This window comes from Hippocampus zosterae, chromosome 9, assembly GCF_025434085.1.
Source record: "Hippocampus zosterae strain Florida chromosome 9, ASM2543408v3, whole genome shotgun sequence".
Lineage (NCBI taxonomy): Eukaryota > Metazoa > Chordata > Actinopteri > Syngnathiformes > Syngnathidae > Hippocampus > Hippocampus zosterae.
Window position 1 is genome coordinate 12,387,673 of NC_067459.1, and position 18,242 is coordinate 12,405,914.

General features: G+C 43.8%; 1 protein-coding gene across 2 annotated transcripts in view; it reads right to left on the reverse strand.

Annotated features, from left to right (window-relative positions):
- Positions 1-18,242, reverse strand: part of kaznb (kazrin, periplakin interacting protein b) — a 107,603-nt gene that overhangs the window by 51,292 nt on the left and 38,069 nt on the right. For both annotated transcript variants that reach the window (XM_052075681.1, XM_052075683.1), the window contains one exon: positions 15,125-15,347. In XM_052075681.1, coding sequence (XP_051931641.1) covers positions 15,125-15,347 — 223 coding nt within the window. The remainder of the gene's footprint in view (positions 1-15,124; positions 15,348-18,242) is intronic.

Below are 18,242 nucleotides of genomic sequence, written 5' to 3' on the forward strand. Positions count from 1 at the left end.
CACACACACACTCTTCATAACGACAAGGTAATAGAGTTGTCATAAGCTGCTGACGCACAGCAGCCATAAAAAAAATAAAAAAAAGAAAAGAAAAAGGTATCATCACAATCTCTACAACCAGCAGGCTGCTGCAGCACAAAAGGCATTGCCTGTCATCGGCCGAAAGAGAGCATGATGGTGGGATGGCTCACAGGATTCATTAGTGGTTTGGAAGCACATTAGCCAACAGAAAGTAGCGAGTCGACCGTCTCGCAGGCGGTTACTTGGGAGAATTGGCGGGGGAAGCCCCCTGAATGTGAAACCTCTGGAGAGGAAAATAAAAGGCTACACTTCAACTTGGAAGATTTTGGTGGCCATGTTTGAATGGAAGTCATTGTTCAGTGGCCAGGGTGGAAGATTCCATCGCTAATGTAGAGAAGCTTTTGTGAGACTATAAAAGCAGGACCCAGAAACGGTGTCTCTGGAATTTAAATACAAAAAAATAATCTGAAATAAAATGAAAACCTCAAGGAGGAGCATCAAGAGCATAAAAGGGGGAAAAGGGAAAATTCCCTTTTCACGAAGAAAAAAATGGTGTGAGAAGAACAGTTGCAATATTCTAAATGGAGTCTTAGAAAAACTCACGACAATTTATAATCTTAGAGGCATACCGTTGAAATACGAACAAAATACGGTAAAAAATTTACAAGCCAAACGTTGTAATCTAAAGTTAGAACCTTATGAGGATTAAGTTGCATTTTTATGAGAAAAGAAATTGATGTCAGAAGCACATACCGGTATCTTAACTTCAAGAGTTAAGGGGGAAAAAAGCTATATTTTGAAATAAATGCACACTGATTCAATAAAGTTGTCACGCTACGAAAATAAAATTGTAACTTTAGAAGAAAAAAATATATATACTGTATATATATAATTCTGAGAAAAAACTGTTGGGAATAAAGCTGACATATTAGCAATCAAAGAAGAAAAATAATGGTGATAAAAGTAAGGAGGATAACATTAGAATGTTGCAGACATTATTGGTAATATTCCATGCATAAAAGTGTCATATCCATGAAAAATTTCACAATAAAGTCAAAGTAGTACACCAAAAAACCACAATGTGATATTATAAAGAAAAATGTTCTGCTACAACATTTCTAAGAATGAATAAATAAAAAAATATTCAGAAACAGAAGTTGTACTCTGACATAGACTTGCAGAAATTGGTACATCTACTCATTCAAAATACAATTTCATTCTCACAACAGTGGGATCATTTTTCTTTGTACAAAATTATTGACTTCAGCTTGTAACATGAGCGGTGGATTCACGAAGACATTGACTACTTCCTTTGTGACCTACTTTCACCCACCAAAAATAGCAGAAAAAAGTAAAGAGTCCGATAAATACAAAGTAGAATCAACTTGAAATAAATGAATAAAACCGGATGTTTTGATATGCGTTGCCGTGTTGGGTGCTCATTCTTGAACGAAAACAAGCCTTCCACTCTTAAATGTTTCATTTCTTCAATTCTTTAGCGTGAAATTGGGACCCAAATTCAACATCACAATTGCGCTTAGTTGCATTAAAATTCAGTTTGGGATTAGCCTTGTTGAAATGGCTCCAAATGTTTATTTCTATTTAACCAAGGGTGCAGATTGAGCCTACCATGAAAAGCAGACGTTAATGAATTTGTTTTGCTGAATAGACAAGTTAAGTGGCAGCATCCCCTCCAAATAGAAACCTCCATTCACCCGACAGGCTGTGATTGGAACCCTTTTGTAAGCTATTATTTTTAAACGTAAGACAGCAGCGTTTGACATACGAGTGAGCCGAGATACGGGTCTTCATTTTGCTGCTCTAATTTACTTCACAATGAGCAGTCCAATCTTCAAAGTTGCCAAAGGTTGCACAGATGCTTGCCAGACATTCTCAAAAACAGTTTTAATGATCAAAAACACTTTTTTTCACCGCCATCAAATTTTTAACATGATCACAATATCTTTTGTGACAAGAAAAACTGACCGCTAAAACTGTTTGTGAAAGTCTGGCGACCTTTGCAACCTTGAACGAACACTGATGAGAAAAAATAAATCAAAATTCGGGCCCTGCACAAACACTTGCAAGCCTTTGTTGCTCATTGTGATACGACATTTAATGTGTCTTGGCAAACTAAAGATCAAGCTATGAGAAGCCTAACATCTAACATCCATGCATCCATCCATTTTCCGACCCGCTTTATCCTCACAAGGCTTGCAGGGGGTGCTGGAGCCTATCCCAGCCATCTTTCGGGAGTCGGCGGGGGACACCCTGAACCGGTTGCCAGCTAATCGCAGGGCACACGGAGACGAACATCCATCCGCGCTCCCACTCACACCAAAGGACAATTTAACGTGTTCAATCAGCCTGCCATGCATGTTTTTGGAATGCGGGAGGAAACTGGAGCACCCGGAGAAAAACCACAACATTCTAACACGAAAGGCATATGCAACCCTTGAAGCAACACAAATGGTACAGTAACACATCTAGAAATATGAGTGATTTGAGTGACAAGCATGGCCACATAAAGTTAACTCGTATCTCAAGGCACCGCTGTAGCTTGAAATGTAACATGAAGCAACACGTGCCCACAACTCGTGCCGAACATCTGCTTCGAGGGCAAATGTAACACAAATGTGACATAAGTCTCCAGGAATGCAATACAAACAAGCGCCACTCTGTGTGTGTGTGTGTGTGTGTGTGTGTGTGTGTGTGTGTGTGTGTGTGTTGTCCAAGCACAGCACAACCACTCTAATTGGCGACCTGATAAATATTTGTGTAAAAACCTCTCCGGTGGAGGTGAAAAGCGCTAGTCAGGCTTTTAGCGCTAATGCCGACAGACTGCACGGCAAATACAATCATTCCAAATGTCAACATTTCATGCATGGGAAACATGAGGCTGCACAAGCACAAACATTAGCGGTGCAAATGAAGGCAAGCATGTAACCGCCTGCTACAAAAAAGGCAGAAAAAATGGAAATGCTCTCATGTTCATGTGAAGAAGGGACTCCTGAGTGGTATACAGTAGCTCGAAACTTAAACATGGATGCCACACGTGCAGTGCAATCAAAAAGTGTACTCAAGTTACTGAAGAACAATGTGACTCAAGTAAAACTAAAAAGTAGTCCTTCAAATACTTCTTTGGGTGGAAGTATTTAGTGAAACCGCATGTGCTGAGTAACTTCTGATTCATGAATTTTTGAAATAATACTTTTTAACAATATTTTTTTTTCCATTTAATGAACTCTAACTTGTCCCTCGGTGTGAATCGTTCATCTCCGTGTGCCCTGCGATTGGCTGGCAACAGGTTCAGGGTGTCCCCCGCCTATTGCGAGGAGACAGCTGGGATAGGGAACAGAGTTCAGGGTGGTGATATTCGGGGACGGGAATTGTGAAGAATTTTGCATTTCCGATTCCATTACCGATACTTCTTGTCAATTTGATTCCTTATCATTATTAGAAGTTGGAAAAGTTTGTGTGCGACGTCATTGATGATTGGCGACAAAAGAGTACTGATGAACAGAATCGTGAGGCAATTCCTTGGAATCAGAATCAGAATCATCTTTATTGGCCAAGTATGTAGAACACACAAGGAATTTGTCTCCGGTATAACACGCTGCACTAGTATCATCGTAAACAACAAAATCATTGAACCATTTTAGAGTAACCAGTAGTTTCGTAGTACCATTTTGTGGTGCAAGAAGAGTGACTACGTCAGTGACTGTTTAAGGAGTTAATGGCTAGAGGGAAGAAGCTGTTTAAGTGTCTACTGGATTTGGTGCGCATGGATCTGTAGCGTCTGCCTGAGGGGAGTGGCTGAAAAAGGTGGTGGGCAGGGTGCAGGATCCAGGAGGATTTTCCGTGCCCTTGTCTTGATTCTTGCAGTGTGCAGTGTGCAGTGTGCAAGTCCTCAAGAGTGGGTAGGGCGGTGCCAACAATTTTTTCTGCCGTCCTAACTGTCCGTTGAAGTCGGATTTTGTCCTTTTTTGTGGCGGCCCCAAACCAAACCGTGATGGAAGAACACAGGATTGATTCGATGACTGCCGTGTAGAACTGTCGTAGCACCTCCTGTGGCAGGCCAGGCTTCCTCAGCAGCCTCAGGAAGTACATCCGCTGCCGGGCCCTTTTCAGGATGGAGATGGTGTTGACTTCCCACTTCATGTCCTGGGAAACTGTGATTCCCAGGAACTTGAAGGTCTCGACGGTTGACACAGGGCAGTTGGATAGTGTGAGGGGCAACTGAGGAGAAGAATGTTTCCTGAAGTCCACGATCATCTTTACAGTCTTGAGCGTGTTCAGCCAGAGGTTGTGTCGGCCCGAGGTTGTGTCGGCCGCATCGAATACAGTCAAACCTTGGTTTTCAAACGTCTCTTTTCTCGACCAAAAATTTTGAGGTTTTTATGCCTCGGATTACGACCGAAAATCGGTTCTCGACCAAGCTGAGCGCATTTGAATGCGCCACTTGACTCCTCTCGCTTTCCTTACACGAGGAAGTGACGCTTCCTCGTGTAGCGTTCCATTGTGAGCAGACGTGTTCAATAAATATATATATTTTTTAAAAAGAGTGTGGTTTCGGTTTTTGAAAAGCCTTCTGGAACGCATTATGGTCGAAAACCGAGGTATGAACAAATAAATAATTTCCACCTACACTAGGAAGCATTTCTCAACATGCTGGATGAAGGGAAACTTATAAAATCATTTGTCATTTAAAAGTGTACATAAAATGGACTAAATAAAATGTTTATAATTTCTTTGGCCTGACTACTCCGAACAATATTGAGAAGCATTTTTTTACGCCACGGAAAACACGCATTTATGCATTCCGTTTAAAAGTGCAAACACTGAACGTGACATTCATCATGGCAGCGTCAAAAGTGTTCTGCTTCTTCTCGGCTGTGCAAGAATGTCATGCTTTGGCGGACCTACTGCCAGAGCCCTGCGCTTCCTCAAAAGTAATTTCCCTCCACGCCGACTCCATTTTGCGCTCGGGGGAGGATTTAAACGAGCGGGCCGGGCAACAACAATACCTACTGCAGCGGTGGCGGCGGCTCCTCTCATCACTGTTAAAGCAATGAGGCGTTTGAAATGGATGTTGGCTGGCTGGCTGGCTGCCTTTAGCTCCATTTCAAGTTTCGGCTCAAAAGGGATTTGGATGATTCCTGGTGAAAATGTGCAAAGGGGCTACCAAAACTCCCACACATGAGGGAGTTGAGAACCAGATGAACCTGCGGTTTGGGTTTGAAGCCTGGCTTAGGGTTTCAAATTATTGTTTAGAGGGGAGGATAACGTTTCAAATCCCGATGTGTAGAGCATATTACATTTTCAAATGAGAGTTTGGAGCTAAATGTAACCTTTCAAATTAAGGTTTCAAGATAATTTTAGAGTTTGGGGTTTCTGGTAAAAAAAAAAACGACTTTCAGGACTGGGGTAGGGTTTCAAGTTAGGGTTTAAAGGTAAGCGTAGGGTTTCAAATTGTGATTTCAAGCAAAGGCTCGGGACCTCAAAGAAGGATTTCAAATCAAGGTTGTGGTTTCAAATGAGGGTTTGAAGCAAAAGTTGGGGATTGAAATTTGGATTTTAAGACTGGGTTTTGGTTTGTCTATAAAGTTCTGCAAGCTGGTAAACAACAAGAATAGGAAGGCCCCTATTGATCTACCGATTTGCGTACTTACCAACCTACCCACCTACCCAGTTATCGACCTACCGGTACATACCTACATATCTAACCAAGATACTCACGTACCCTTGCTAGCTAGCTAGCTCGCTCTCAAAATACCTTCCTATCTTCTTCCTTACCGATCCATCTAACTTCTTCAAGCCATGCAAACATTAGCCAAACGACTCCCATGATGAGCACAAGAAATCAACAGTCGGACGGCCAGCAGGCGCTGATGCAGGACAAAGGGCATATGTGCGCACACGCAGACAGTCTGCAGTGCTCTGCCAGGTGAGCACAGACCTTGTGTTCCATTACAGCAACAACAAATAGACACTCATCAATTATTCATTCGCCACTAATCAGGAGTGAAATGACCGGCATTCCCTTAAGTGCTTTGAAAGATGTTTTACAGGTGCATGAAAACTGAAGACTAATAATAAAAGAAAAAGTAAAAGATGAAAAATATTGTTGCATATATATCTATATATTTATACACAAACATACACACACACACACACACACACATACACACTGTGGTACCTCTACTTACGAATGTTTCTTCAAAAGAAATATTCAAGTTACGAAACGTCTCAACAGGAAAATATTGCCTCTTGTTACGAAATAAATTTAAGGATAAGAAAGGTAAAAATACAGTATGGGCTACTACTCGCACATCCGCGTTTCCTGAACGCAACATGGCTGCTCTGCCATTGGCTATTACCGAGCAAAATCCTGCAATCCCATTGACTAAGAGGGACTTCTATTATATGTGTCTATGTATGTAGCTAGATCGATATGTGTCAATGCAGCGTCCTCGTCTTTTGCCCCTCGCGCCGAGAGGTGTTATGATAGTTTTACGTAAATGTGAATCACCCAGAAAAAAGGTTTGTTCACCAATCGGGCGATCACTCACTATGTTGATGTTTGCGTTGGATATTTTCGAAGGATTATTAAAAGCTGACAAAAGCAAACGCCCTCGGATCAGTTCTTTACAAAACGTCAGACAAAAACCACTTCTGGGAGAGATCATGAACTCAAGAAAGCAAAAAAAAAAAAAACGATTAAGACGCTTTTAAAAACTAAATAACCGTCATTTTTATTTATTCTTTGATTTTACATTATGCACAACTCTCATTTATTGTGCGATACCTGAATTGTAACATGTGTTTGTTACCTATTTTGATGCATTTCTGTGCTTAGGAAACATGTCTGAATTTGGGGGGGCTTGGTAACGAATTAGGGCATTTACATGGAAAACGCGTCTCTACTTACAAAATGTTGTAGTTCAGAAATTTCTCCCAGAACCAATTAATAGGTGTTTGTGTGGAGGAAGTGCGGCAAGTAAGAGGAGGAAGAGTGAGGGAGAAGAGTTGGGGGGGAAAGCGAGGGGCCGCCTCGCTCCAGGCTATTGTTTGGACACAGTTACTCTCAAGCGGCGTTGACCACAGACGGGGCGTGGCTAGCAGAGGCCACAGAGGGAACACGACAGCGGAGGGGATGTGTGGTAAATTATCAGAAGGCGGTGGACCCGTTAGGGGAGCTCCAAGTGCGTTGCATGCCTTTGCATGTGAGCGGGTGCTCCCTGGAGAGCGTCAGAAAAACAGAAACAGTGACAATGGAGTTGGGGGCCCGGCAGTGGGGGTGGGGGCGTGCAGTGTAATAGTGCACGCCGCACACTCTGGCCTGTGTACATGGCGAAGTAACAAGAGACGCTGAGGCTCCTAAAAACCTCCGCCCAGATGGGGGAGAAAGGAGAAGATTGGTCGCCGCAATGAGTCTGCAGCAAAGCGCATTAGAGGCAGCGTCTCCGCTGCAGAGATGATCACAGTGGCTCGAGGAGGACACTTCATCAACACTCTTTTACTGCATCGGGTTTTAAACGCTCACGCTTCATCATCCGCTTATGTCCCTCAGTAGCATGGAACACAGAGCTGCTGTAAAGTTGGAGCTGCAAACTAGCAATGGACTAAACAACTCTCATGTGTGTAACTTCTGAAAAGAACTTTACGAGCGATGCTCAGTTTATCGATCTAGCAGTAACTTAAGTCATCACAATGGCTTGAAAGTTTTCAATCCCGCTCGCTCGTTGCTAGGCAGAGTTCACGGGGCTTCGGCAGAAGGAGCCAGGGGATAATGACAGAAAAAGAAGGGGAAAAAACAGCCATATGCCAGTCACACCCACTCGTTTGTGTAAAAAAAGAAAAAAGTTCGTACGGTACATTTATTTCCCAATCACTGATTTCGGGGAACTGTAACAGAGTTTGGAAAATAAACATTTAACTACTGAATAAAGTGTTCGGGTGACTTTATAGACCACCGTCATGAATCTGTTATGAATGAAAGACTTTTTATTCATTTATTTAATTGTATTTAAAGCTTGTAAATTGTTTTACTGGTACATTATTAGTCGTAGGAATATCTTCATTGATTTTATTTTATTTAATGTGTTTTCAATTTGGGAATTACTTAATAATATGCAATGGGCCCAATTTGTAAAAAGTAACGAACTGATTTTTTTTATTTTAATTAATATGAATAATTATTATTGAATTAAGCATAATTCTTATGACAGAATATTTAAATGTATTATTGAAATATTATTACAGTGGACCCCCACTATTTGCGCAGGGTTCGCCCAATTGTCAACAGGGAAAATAGTTGACGCTCATTCTAATTTTCTTTTATCTAAAGTGTGGAAGTGCATTTTCAAAATTTTAATGAAAAATGTGCTGAAAAAAAAACAATCAAGTGTGAGCATTCTTCCTTGTGAGCTCGGGTCTCGTGCAAAGTCTCCCTGATGTCCTTCCTTGTCCTACAGTGGCCTGGAGAGGACAACCCAAACACATTTTGACCTAAAATGGCATCTTACATCACTTAGCAGTGAAGTGTTGGACTGGATTGGTCAGGTAAAAGCATCCCTGGGTAATCTCTCGTCCACTAGCGCGACATCAGTCACAAACACATCAATCACTGCAATGACGCCGATGAGTCACTGTTTCAACATCCAAACAGCACGCCACTTATCCGGCAGCCGTCGACACATGGTCATATCCCAGTGGGTTACCTCACATGCTTTCACACACACACGCACACACACACACACACACACACACACACATCTCAGATACTCATTAGGTATGGCAGCTATGCAGCACCTCTTGCCGCTGAAGCATCTAAGTCATTTAGGAATATTAAACAAGGCCTTGACATCCCTATGATGGATTCAAAGTGAGGAGTCAAAAGAGAGGAGGATGAGAGGTGAATTCATTACTGACCACGCTCGCCTATAAAATATACCTTTATAAATTAGCTTGTCACTGAGGTGGTGCCTGCAAAAGTTCTGCTTTTATACCCTTGACATTTCACTTATTACATCTGGGGAAACATACCTGTACTTTTTCCAGCCCAGGGAAAAGTTAGAAGCAGTTACAAGGGAGTTGAAGAATTAGTCCTACGAGTTCCATTCGTGTATGTTTGTGAGTCGAAGTTTTCCTCTTAAAAAACATAATGGAAATGTCACAATTCATAGCTGTCGTGCTAATGTAATCTTTTTTTTTTTTTGGCAGAGGGTTGAAGGGGGGCAGGGGGGGGTCCTCAGCCACAAACTGCACTTTCACTTCAAAACCAGGACTTTTGCTATCTGTTACAATTATCTGACACCTTGCCGTACTCATGATCTAACTGTTTTTATGTTCCCCTTCATCCCGTCCGATGAATATCTGTCGGCAAAGACGTGGAATATATTAACATTTATCAATTAAAAAAGTGTGAATGTGAGAAAATTCTACCATTTCCAAAGCTCGATAAAGTCCTTGAACGTTCTAATTGAATTATCGCAATACATTTCAGTAAGTGAAATCAAGTTGTCAACAATTAATATGGTTTCGACCGCTTCATTACTTCGTGATGCTCTCCCAAATGCATATTCCTTGGCTGACACTGACGGCGCCGCTATAAATGCGGATGAATATAATTTTTTTTTGTGTGCTTCTCAAAAAATGAGCACCAGAGCTTGTTTTTTTAGTGCTCTTTTTTTCCCCGCCCACAACCCGCCATCCTCATGAATGAACATAAAGATTTACAGCACATCTGGGCAAAGTAGGGCCTACGGGACACAACCAGCCCGTCTAAAGTCTCTGCAGCCTTCAGGAAGTGCAACTAAAATGTCAAATATGCGCTGCTTTTATATTGATGTTCATATGTGTCAGCAGTATAAACGAACAAAAGCGAAGACTTGGCTTCACTGTGGCTCGCTTAAATACTGTCTATTGCTGCTGTATACTGTGACTTTTCCGACCAATCGAGAAACTATTAAAAAAAAAAAGCCACCTATCTTCCTCATGTTAGCAGCAACCTTATTTCCTGGGCAAGGGAGGAAAAACAAAAAATTGTCCTGGTCATGATATATATACATACACACACATATATTCTTTGATTTCTCCAGTGCCTTCAACACCATCCAGCCCAATTTGCTGGGAGGCAAACTGCAGAACGCCGGAGTGGACCACCATCTCACAGCATGGATCATAGATTACCTCACAAATCGGCCGCAGTACGTGAGATTGCAGAGCTGTGAGTCGGACAGGCTTCTCTGCAGCACTGGAGCGCCGCAGGGGACTGTTCTGGCTCCATTCCTGTTCATCCTCTACACCTCGGACTTCAGACATGACACTCCAAACTGCCACCTTCAGAAGTTCTCCGATGACTCTGCGATTGTTGGCCTCATTACAGAAGGGGATGATCGGGAGTACAGGGGACTGACCAAGGACTTTGTGGACTGGTGCCAGCAGAATCTCCTCCAGATCAACCCGAGGAAAACTAAGGAGTTGGTTGTGGATTTCTGCAGGAAAAAGTCCTCACCAGCACCGATGAACATCCAGGGTATGGACATAGAGAGGGTGACCTCCTACAAGTACCTTGGTGTTCTTCTCAACGACAAACTGGACTGGTCCACAAACACGGACACCCTGATTAGGAAAGGACAGAGCCGACTCTTCCTACTCAGGAAACTGAGGTCTTTTGGGGTTCAGGGGTCACTCCTTAAGACGTTCTATAACTCGGTGGTGGCCTCGGCCATCTATTATGGCATTGTCTGCTGGTCAGGCAGCATCTCGGCCCGGGACAGAAAGAGACTGGAGCGACTGGTCAGGAAGGCCAGTTCTGTCCTGGGTTGCTCCCTTGACACTCTGGAGGAGGTGGGCAACAGAAGGATGCTAACTAAGCTAAAAGCTATGATGGCCAGTCCCTCCCACCCCCTCCAGCCCGCCCTGACAGCACTTGGTAGCTCCTTCAGCCAGAGACTGTTACACCCGCGCTGCAAGAAGGAGAGATACCGACGCTCGTTCCTACCGACTGCTGTCAGGCTGATGAATAAAAAATAACAATCATAATAATAATAATAATTAAATGATGTGAAGGTAAATTGTAAATAGTACTGCGATTTATCCATTTGTGTTCATATTGTATTTAATTGAAAGATGTTTGTTGTTGTTTTTTTTTCTCTTCTTCTTTCTACATACATTCTTGCTGCTGGAGGCTGTAAATTTCCCCATTGTGGGACAAATAAAGGATATCTTATCTTATCTTATATACACACACATATATATCCATACACACACATACATTCCATTGATATTTGGAACAATTACATGAGCAAGTTAATGCGACCTTTTGCAAACATTTTTAGTTCTTCCACAAGGCAGCTTTGAAAAATTAATTGCCCACCTTTGAGACTGCTAGCTGATTTGGCACAGTTCTCTTGGACAGCATTTTTTTTTTTGCACCACAGACCGCTTTCAAGTGTACAACCATCCCATCTTCGGTGTCACCGCATTCGAGCACCCCTGCAGCCCCCTGGAGTCTCGCAGCCCTTTCCGTGACATCCAAGTCAAGATGGCCACAATAACGGCTGTTCACATGAGGCAACACGCCGTGACACCAACTTCCAACGAAAAGCCTCACAAGCAATACTGTACATGGACATCAATGCATTAGTAACCTATTGTTCTGAAGTGAACCCAAAGAAGCAATTGTGGCTGCTAGCTTGACTTTGACAAACCCACTGCGAACTACCCTGCCAACAGTAACTGAGCTGCAATCGCAGACGTCTATGGCTGCAATATTCTTGGACGCAAAAGCGCACCGAGGCAATCGAAATATAGAGTGCACATAACTATTCACAGTACGCATGCGCACCAGCGCACCGCTTACGTACACTCCTCCCTATAAAGTATCATATGGCGTTTGGCTCCTGATAACACAAACTCGCTGAGATCAAGTCTCACAATATAGTGGAGCTGTTGCTTATCCTGGAAGAGGCAGTTGGAAAGGGGGGGGGGGGGGGGAGTGTGTAAAAAGTGGTGCTGTACTTAATCCAGATGAAGGGTGAAATTTTGGGGAAGCGAATTAATCCGCCATCCCTCGTGATGAGTTCGGCGAGGAGGCAGAAGGCAAACGGGGCCAGTGACTCTTCTGGGCATCGGTGGGGAATGTGAAGGGGAATCGAAATGCAGAAAAGCTGGATAATTTGGCAAAGGTGTTCAGAATACAATTTCAGTCAGTCAGGTCACGCATGTTAAATAGGTCGGTAACAATCGGACAAACAAATGCGCCGGGGTTCACACGAAGGCACGCATGATCTTCCTGACATCTGATCCATACACCATGCCTCCATACATCTTTTCAGATAGCTGTTGTGTGTTAATTTTTCAAAATAACTACAAAATATAAATAGTATGTAATTGCTTGTTTGACTAATTCCAGTGCATTTAAAAGAGAAAGAATCTCATAGCGGCCCTTGCACACTTTGTAAAAGTTGGTCGAAGCTGATGTGCCAGCTAAACCTTGATAAACTTCAGTTTTCACTTTCAAGCCTGATGTAAATTAAATAAGAAGCCCTTTCTGAGAAAAAAGAGCAACATCACTTTTTTCATCATTGCATTGCAATTTAAAAGGGACATACAGTATTATGGAAAATTGCCTTTATACCTTTAAACAGCCAGGTAAATTATGTTTCTCCTCCCACGAAATGAACTGCTATGTGTGTGTGTGAGAGAGAGACAGACACACACACACATATACAGGTGTATATATTCATTCATTCATTCATCTTCCGAGGCCACTTGATCCTCACTCGGGTCGCGGGGGGTGCTGGAGCCTATCCCAGCTGTCTCCGGGCAGTAGGCAGGGGACACCCTGAATCGGCTGCCAGCCAATCGCAGGGCACACAGAAACGAACAACCATTCGCACTCACACTCACACCTAGGGACAATTTAGAGTGTTCAATCAGCCTGCCACGCATGTTTTTGGAATGTGGGAGGAAACCGGAGCACCCGGAGAAAACCCACGCAGGCCCGGGGCGAACATGCAAACTCCACACAGGGAGGCCGGAGCTGGAATCGAACCTGGTACCTCTGCACTGTGAAGCCGACGTGCTAACCACTGGACTACCGGGACGCCAGGTGTGTGTGTGTATATATATATATATATATATATATATATATATATATATATACACACACACACACACATATATATGTGTGACATATATATATATATATGTGACATATATATATATATATATATATATATATATATTAGTGTATGAAGTGCTGTTTCAGTGAATGAAAATGCTTACTTTTATTCCTCTGTTCCCTGCATGTTCAATCAGTCGATGGATGAATGAATAACATTTAATTAGGTTTAGTGGATTATGATAAAACTAGAATTTAAAATGTTTTTTTATTGTAATTCGTTAAATTATAGTTTGAATGACCCCATTGTGGGGAAAAAAAGCGAACAGCGTTGCTCGTCCATTTGTAATAAAATCTAACATTTACTTTTATTATTATTAGTATTATTATTTTTAAAAACAATGCATACGGGTTCCTAAAGTATCTCGCCAACTAAGCCCTGTGTCACTGTGATCATCAGAGGAGAACAACTGGATTTGTTTGGCTCTAATCACCTGAACGCTTGGCCCTCTCGTCTGGGAACAGGAAGTGTGACATCATCGCACTGACAGAGACAGAGAGAGGCTCTCACAACAGCGAGCAAAACGAAGGAACTCCAAAAGCGCAACTGAGAGGCTCATCTCGTTCAAACACGGACGGGGAGTGACTCGCATCTGTTTTTTGTTGTTGGTTTTTTTGCAGTGGCCTTTGTGACTGTTACGACCAACAGGGGTACGTTTAGCTGAACAAATCAAGGCACAGTTCATCCACATAACCGGCGATGAACTCAAAGGCAAACACTTTAGAACACGACAAGATGAGTCAGCTTGACGAGCCTCTTTTGTCGGCTCACATGACACGCCCAATCCTCAATAGGACTTTTACATGGATGGCAACAAGCAAACAAGATCGGATCGGAGACTTGCTTATCAAACTGGGTACTTTCTGTCTTGACAGAGCGTGTGATCAACACAGAAATAATCATCAGGATACAATGGCAGACCAGTCCAGGGTGTCCGTTTCCCACGTGCTGTCCTCACTGCAAAATGACCAATACAAATATGCTATACCAAGTATCCGCAAGAAGTGTTTGAACTTAAAATAAATACATGCAATGTGGAAACTGCAACTATGACATCTGCATGCCGATTTCACTTTAAAGAGAGGCTGAAATCTGAGGCTTTGGACAATTTCAAGTCAAACAACGGCTCGAAAGGATAACTCGATTGGTAAAAGAGCCGATTCATTTCAGAATGGATTGCTTGTTGATGTCACGCCATGCTTTTGATCGTTTTGTTGCTGGTTTGCAGTGCATCCAACCGGAGACGAGTTGAAAAGCAGCATTACTGCCCCTTTGGCACAGCACGGTCGATTCACTTTTGGCGCGTTTGCATCGGCAAAAGCAGCAAGCAGGTATGTTAAGCAAGGGAGCCGCTAGCTTTTAATCTGCTGCCGCTTACTCATTGGTCAATGCAGATTCAAAATCACCTGAGCAAAGTATTGTCCTCTCCATTTTGCTGCAGCAGCCCATGACCTCTTGGCCTTGGATGAAATGTGTCTCGCTATCATATAGCCAATAGAGAGCCTTGAAGTGTGTCACGATGGCACTTTGTGAGCGTGTCTCGTTTTGGCATTATTTTGAAATGCTTCCAAAGGAGAATGAATGGATGTCCGTTTGACAAAAACAGAAGGTACAGATGCCAAAACTATTCCATCGACAAAAAGCGGGACAACTTTGTCTCAACTTCCCGAAGCTGTTTGAGATTCCAAAGAGATGCAAGCCCAGCAATGGCCTCGAAAAGTCGAACCACTTCAACCGGCTCTGGTCCAACAGATCCACTCTCAATGAAAATGTGCTTTCCTTTGCCCTGCCATGCAGTGGAATGACACTCGCAGCATTCCCCAAATGTTTCCCACATCTCTCCAAAGACAAACGCATGTTCTCACTGTGACACAAGCTGGAGGAGGGACCGGAGCCGAGCTCACACTCACCCCGGTAGCGGAGGCCGTCGGCGTGGTGCTTGTGCTGTCGGTGGTGGTGGAGGTGGTGGTTCTCCAAGGGGGCCGTGCCGCCGGCTCCCAGGCCGGCCAGCCTGCAGTTGGTGGCCGTCAGCTCCGAACGCAGGTTGCCGACTTCCTGGCCGGCCGAGCGGATGGCCCCGTCGATGTGACGGGCCAGCTGCTTGTTGTCCTCCATCATTTTGAGGATTTTCCCCTGTGGAGCGGATCCACACAGAGGAGCGGCATGTTGTTAAAGTTGACAAGAGGATACCGGTGGCAACTCCTCCACCTGTGCCTCCGCCTCTCTGCCGGAAACTTCAAAGAAAGAGAAACCGCCGTCCGCCAGGGGCGTGGGGGAGATGACGTCTACGCGCTACTGCATCATCGGCACGTGAGGGCAAAGAAAAAACTCGGAGACGGAGAGACGGAGGAGAATGTGCGGTGAGCAGCTGCTCTCAGAGAAGGAGGGAGTGAGATGACATGCAGCCTTTGAGCGGACTGTACCATGTGCTGCAGGACCAGGGGGAGTGAGAGTGAGCGGGAGACAGAGACAGAGACAGAGAGAGAGAGGTGGGATGCACTGCGAAAACGAAAATTTAACCAAGATTATCCCAAATCAAGGCAAAAAAAATAAATAATAATGCTTGTTATTCGCCAAAGTATTCCTTTTCACCCGGCGGTTTTTCTGTGAAACCGGTTCACTCACTCCAAGCATACATTGATCACCGTATTCTAACAAAGTGAGATTTTATTTCTGTCGATGAGTATGTTTAGTTGATTTTATCGATGTTTAGTCGTTTGAATAGCCGAGTGCTCTTGTAGGAGGCTAGCGAGGTTCATTTGTTTTAAGAAAGCTTGCCAAGTCAACTTCTCCCATTTTATTGGCAGCTTAAAAAAAATTAATATATTCCTTATGTCATTATTTTAAGAAGCCCATTTTTTCAGTGGGTTATGATGCATTCAGCGTGTTGCGTCTCCCACACCCTTGTGGCGTCTGTTACCAGTTAGTGAGTGAGCGCTGTGGTTAAAAAAAAAAAAGAAAAAGTTTCTTCTCACCCACTCTCAGTCCCACTCTCTACGAGCCCCCTTTGACGAGCACTCCACCACCCCGCTGTCTTTGGGTCTCTCACGCCCCCCACCCGCTCGTGCCACCCCCCTCACCCACCTCCACCCACGTCCAGTTCATACCATTATATATTCATCTCTTTTGTCCTGGGAAAAAGCGCACCCCCCCCGCCCGCCCCAACACCCCCATGTCAGTGGGAGAGGAAAAGGAGGGGAAGGGAGGGGGCTGAAGGCGCCCAAGGGGGAAACTTTTCAACTGTGAGGGTAAAGACAGAGAGAAAGAGTGAATGAGGCCCATTGAAGCGCAATGGAGAACAGTCAGACGGATTCCATTACAGCGAGCGAACAGAAAGTGTCACCATCAATTTTGCGCGCGCACGTAAACGTTCCATCAAACAAGCAAACAAACAGACTGATGGATGGAAAAAAAAAAGTTTTGTCGAGATGTGTTAAGTTGACACGTCATTTACAAGGTATGACAATGCGCAGGTCGCGATGCATCGCTCAGGCGGGGTAAACACAAAGATGGACGCGTCTATTTTCGGCCTTTTCTCTGCCTAATAGAAAAGCTGGAATTCTAAAAGGTTATCCGGAGTGATTATCCTTTGGTGTGGGGTGGGTAAATGCTGAAGGCCGGGAACGCACATCTCAAAAATTGGAATGAGTTTGAACCCCCCCCCCCCCCCCCCCCCCACCCCTCCTCCTACCAGCAAACGACAAACTATTGATGTCTCTAAAAGAACACTGTGGTGTGAGGAGTGTTTGGAATGATGTTTTCTTCTTGCTCGGGTAGCAAAAATAGTAGTGGCAGAAAATGATATGTGTTGAAAGCGAGGTACACATCAGTCGAATTCTGAAATTGAACATTTTGCCTTTCCGACCAAACAGCAAAGAACTGATCATCAGATGCCGTTTAAATGTGATCCTGCAAGATTATTTTGTGACGTGGGTGAGTCCAGAGGGATCATTTCTCTCAGGTGGGCCCTCAAAATAGTCACGGCAAAAAATTGTGAATGTTTGAAGCGAGGCAGACCCACAATGACAACTGGGCCCAATTTCAGCATTTCTTTCTGATCAACGTCTGCAAAGGTTTGATGATCAGAGGTTGTTGAAAGAGTAACCAAACGTCATGTGAAAAATGACATCAAAGCTGTGACGCGTCGTTAACTGAGCCCTGAGCAACTGTGATGTCATTTTCAGTCGACGACAAGGGGCATAATGGCCGCCCGATGAGATGGCTTGTGGGTCTTAATGTTCCATGAATGCGATATTAATCCGAATATCGTTTTCAGACTTGTGGGCCCACATAGAACATTATGATCAAGACCATTTTTGACTTCCCCTTCGGGATGTCGCGTACCCTGCTTGAGATGTCGTAATCCAAGGCGAGCCTTCATCGGACTCAAGAGTGCTGCAGCGACAACAACAAACAAGGGCGGCGGTGGCGAGCGTGTGAACGCACCGCTCTTGTTTATTCGCTGGGATGGAGCATCAAGGCCTCACTCTGCGAAGACACCAGAGTGCCCCCCCCACACCTCCGCACCCCCAAGGCTTCATCACCTGTGACATGTGTCAACACTCATCAATGACTCAAAGTCTTCTCAATGTTAAAAGATCTTTGCTAAGCGCAACCCGAACTGATGAGATTTGACAAGGTGTTAAATGGGACGGGAAATGGGATGTCTACCACTTGACTGGGATATCCATCATAAAGTCTCAGTCGAGCTTTTCTAAATTGCAGACAATCAAAATCCATTTGGGATTCATTACGAATCTTTTTTGGAAAGCTTTCTGTGGCGGTTTCCTGATCTCCTGCTGACATCGTTCATTGCCAAATCAATTTTATATATGATACAGAGCCAAGTATCAGGTAGTCCAACAGCCAGCTGGGCACAACTGTTTTTTTTTTTGTTGTTTTGTTTTTAATTGGGCTTGAGGGTATACCTGTACATAGTCTGGCTTCACTGATTCTGCTTCACAAAAGGTGGCCAAAAAAAAAAAGTGTTGACTGATGTTGTCGAGTCAAAAAAATGTTAATTTAAAG